Here is a 4,700-nt window from a genome sequence, read left to right as displayed (position 1 = left end):
AGATTGCGTAGCCTAGATTAATTAGCCAAGTTGTTACTTAGTCAAATTAAGCAATTCTAGGTTAAAACAATCCAAACAATCATATCAAGAATATAAAGCAGCGGAAAATAAATAACACAAGATATGATCACCCAGGAAACCACACGGTAAAAACCTGGGGAGGATTTGACCCACCGATCCTCAAGGCTAACCTGAATTCACTATGAAAGAATTGAAGTTCTTACAGAAGGACTACAAGCTCCCCGCTCGACTTCCTAATGCTACCCACCAGTAAAACTTCCTGACACGACCACGCGCAGGCTCCGAATCCACGACTACTTCTTTCTTGAATTCCTCAATCAGCTACAAGCTCCCCGCTTGCTTTTCTTTTAAGTTCCAATGGTTGCAACAGTATTGATCTTCAAGATGTTGAAATCATCTCCACCATGAAAACCCTAAGTTTTGTGTAAAGGAAAGCTCCTCAAAGATCTCACACGAGATTCACACAAAACAGCAATGTATGAGCAACAATACAATATGGACAACCTTCAAAAACGTGGTTAGGGTTTTGTTTATATACCTAGGGTAAAAACATAAAACCCTAAACGTTTAATGAAGTAGGGCTGAGTTGGAAATTCTGCAAAAATTCAACCTGTGCGATTTTCGATCGATCGAGTCTATTCTTCGATCGATCGAGCCAGGCCGAGAGTCCCAAGTACTTCTGCAGCCACTCGATTCCAACTTTACAATATTAAACCAACTTTGAGCAAGTCTAAATAAGACTAAATACAATGTTTTGATCATGGTTTGCCAACATTACAAATTAGAGTTCTAAATACATAAAATCCTAAGACCTTAGAACTTAACATATACGATGTGTTATTGAAGAGGAAACCGAAGTTCTCAGCATAAAACCTCTCCGCCGCCCTCCAAGCGGTCAAATAATTTACTAAAGAATGTAGTTGGGATATATGAACAGCAGAAGACCCTCCAAGCCTAATTTACCCAAGTACCTAAGCCCTCCAAGCTTCTTGCTCCAACAAGGTTGCACCGAACCTATTTCTTCTTTAGCTTCCCGGATTCCACTACTAGACCATAGCATCAACCAATGTATATTGGTTCCTTCCAAACTGCTTCCCTTAGCACCAAATGAACCTTCTCACAGACATAGGTATAGTGAGATAAAGATTTGGTCAATGACCTCTCAAGGGTGTGACAATGGAGAGGAAGAGAGTAGAAGAATTTGTAGAGTCTCTAAGGTAAAGATTGGGGATGAGGCAATCTTGTTTTTCTCTAGGGTTTCTCTCACAAAATTCTCTCTGGAAGCTCTCTCAAATTAGTGTATAAGGGTCTATATATAGTGGTGTATATTTGGAATACGAAGAGTCAGTTTTTGCCAACAGGGGTTTTTGGATACATGTATGTAATTAATGTTAGATGTTATAGATTTAAATGATATGAGGACCAATGTCTTAAACATACATGGAGTGAGATAAGTTCAAGGGCTATGATGTGTAACACATGAGGCGATATCTCATAAGCCCACTCTACTCTTAGACCATGGGTCCTACAGGTGTTGTTGTTTGACTTGTATACCCTCGGGTGAGCATTTACCCACAATTATCATTTAGTGATACACTGATGCCACTTAATGGTTTATATTGGAATTTGGAACATAATTTATGTAAACCGTGTCTTTATTACTTTTTATTTTATTTATTTATTTATTTTTATATATGAAATTTGAACTGGGCTTGGAATCTCCTATGCTACATGTAAGATTTACCTCATTACAACTCTTTCTAAATTTTTGTTTAGGTTGATATTAGGGTTGCCCCTGGATCTCATGCATCCGAGTCTGCAGGTAATCAGTCTCTGTCTCTCTGGCTAGCATGTGCATGATTATCTACATGTGGTTCTTAGATTATGGATCTATTACTTATCAAGTTAATGCGTGGTATGTAGAGCCACATTTGCCAAGCTAACATGCTATTCAGCTTATCTAGATCCCAGTCATGTCTACTCTATTGAAGTGCTTTTTTAAATCCTTACCTATAAAGAAATACTGGTCTATTGCGCGGGCCCTTAATGTCAATATCATATAATTTAAAGACGCAATATACCAATATTGCTATTGAAGTTCACTTGTATGCCTGCTCATTATATAGCATTTCATAGACTTGGAAACAAGAACTTACTCGATGGTTTAGAGATTTCAGGCCGATCATTTTCATTCTATTATGTTTTAGATATGCTTATTTTTGAGTCTTAGAATGCTTTTGTGGGTGGTAGACAGATTCTGAATTCAGTTCTCATTGCTAATGACTGTGTAGACAGCCGTGTGTGTGTGAGGAGCAAAATCCTAGGAGTGATATGCGAATTAGATATTGAAAAAGCTTATGACCATATAAATTGGGAGGCTCTTATCTACTTATTAGGGAGGATGGGTTTGGCAATAATATATGCTCCCTGCTCAATGGTAACAAAACATTTTTGTATTGCTGCTCTTCTGGAAAGAACAACGGTATCATCAATGACCATGAATAACATCTGGAAAAAAAAAAGTTTAAAAAATTAAACAATCTTTTAGAAGTGCCTTATTTGTATACTTGTACACTTAAAAGCAAAATCTCTTGAAATTCTAATTCTTACACAAAAGAAATTAAATATAAACTACAAAACAACCAAAAACTTATTGTTTGTTGAGATGAACTTATTGCAAAGTTGGTTACCTCATATTTGCAGGATCAATTGCATCTTTCTATTTTTTAGCTCTTTAAAGAACAATACTTGTTAAGTTAAAACTATACTCTATAGTCAAATTGTCCAATATATTAAGTCATGTTAACGGGTGCTCTTAGAGCAATTTGTTAACAAACTATTTTAGAAAAGTTTTGACACTACTTTTATTGGAAATAGAAAAAGCTATTAAGACATTAATTGCATTTTTTTTTTCTTTTCCCATAAAAACATTCTTAAAATGATTCACTAATAGATTCTCTTAGGGCATTCGTTAACATTTTTCTATTTTTAAAAGGTCTCCACTGTGTAGACCTTCATTTTGTGATAGAAAGGCTGGATTGGTTAAATCATCACTGTTGGGTAGTCAAGAACCATCATAGAATGAAGATGATCATTTCATATAAGCAACAAATAGACACATTTATTTTCCACAGGGAAAACTGTTTTTTGATGAAAACTAAACCCACCGTATTAAAACACACATGATAATTAATACTGCAAACACTTATTGAAGTATAAGTGGACTGACTAGAAAGACAATTACTTCTATAACCACCAAGGGCTGACCCATGTTAGGGCCAAGGGGGTCCATACAATATAGATATGTTTGAACCTTCAGTGATCCAAAGTTCCATGGTCCTTGGAAGACTTTCTCTGCTAATTTGTAGATTTGTTATGAAGAAAAGGAGTTTGAGAGCAGGGTTATAAATCGTGGTGTTTTAAAATGCTTAAACTTGAAAATTTTGGGGGGAAAATCAAGGCAAAAAAAAAAGAAAAAAGAAAAAAAGAATCTAGGACTATTGTTATTAATGTTGCTAAAATATGTTAGCATTTTCTTGTATGCTCACTCAATATGTCGTAGAAATTATGACACTACGAAATGACATTCATGTAGTGTTTTTTTCCCTCTTGGTATATGCAGTTAACAAACAACTAAATGATAAAGAACGGGTGGCAGCAGCGCTTGAAAATCCAAATCTTGTGGATATGGTTGATGAATGCCTGGCTCCATCCTACGATTGAACTGTTGTACATCCATGCAATGTACTTAGATTAATAGTCTGTCTAAGCGTTTGGTCCATGGCTGCTATAAGATTTTCTTACTTATCAAAAAAAAAAAAAAAAAGATTTTATTTTCCTGTCTCAATCATGTAGTTTTGTCATTTCAGCTTTGTAATCTGAATTAGATGCAATTTGGATGTCTTGTATTTTTTTGCTTAGTCTGTTAATGTAGGTGATTATATTAAAGAATTTTTTCTTACCAAGTAATCATAGATTATTCTGGTCTCTTAGATGCAAATGTGAAAACATTGTATATTTATAGTTTCTCTTATTTGACACAGCAGATGATTTTACAGGTGTGCCACATTGTTAGTGAAATTCTATCAATTCAAAGTATTTTTTTGTTGGTAAATATTGACATTATTTGTAGTTCTCAAATCATAAGTTGCATGATGAGGTTTTAGCTTACAGCAAATTGAGGCTTATGGTGCCTAATTTTATGTTAGGATTACATGGCATTGTCCTTGATTGTGGCAGTGAGGTTGAGGTAGGTTTTATGATCAAATCTTAGAAAGAATTAGAGCTTTTTATTATATATATATATATATATATATATATGAACAAATAATATCCGATTGATACAAAATTTAACATGTGTATTAAGAGTGTAAAGAACATGCAATTCAACAGTAAGATTTTCAAAATATGAAATAATGTTTATTTTATTAAGTGAAATTGTAGCCTTAGACTACAACTAATTTTGTAACTAAATTTTGTCCTATATATATGTATATGAAAAATATAGATATAGCCACATTAAATAAGCGTCTTTCTTATTTTTTGATGGAGTTTCTTTTTCTTGTTATTTATATTAGAAAGAAACACTCGGTTTTGTTAGGATTAAGAGTGAGACTAGCCTTTTGTTTTTTTAACAGTTTGGTTGCTGATCTAATTCTAACCACTTCTAATAATCATCA

The 4,700-nt window shown here is 34.1% G+C and overlaps 1 protein-coding gene across 1 annotated transcript in view; it reads left to right on the top strand.

Moving 5' to 3' along the window:
- The window catches only part of LOC111986733 (protein AE7), a 12,812-nt gene extending 8,677 nt beyond the window's left edge, over window positions 1-4,135 (top strand). The window contains exons 2-3 of the mRNA XM_065768162.1: window positions 1,798-1,843; window positions 3,644-4,135. Coding sequence (XP_065624234.1) covers window positions 1,798-1,843; window positions 3,644-3,744 — 147 coding nt within the window. The 3' untranslated portion in view covers window positions 3,745-4,135. The remainder of the gene's footprint in view (window positions 1-1,797; window positions 1,844-3,643) is intronic.
- The last annotated feature ends 565 nt before the right edge of the window (window positions 4,136-4,700 follow it).

This window comes from Quercus suber, unplaced genomic scaffold, assembly GCF_002906115.3.
Source record: "Quercus suber isolate HL8 unplaced genomic scaffold, Cork oak 2.0 scaffold_897, whole genome shotgun sequence".
Classification (NCBI taxonomy): Eukaryota; Viridiplantae; Streptophyta; class Magnoliopsida; order Fagales; family Fagaceae; genus Quercus; species Quercus suber.
Note: the sequence above shows the minus strand (reverse complement) of the source record. Positions and strands in the feature narration are given on the sequence as shown.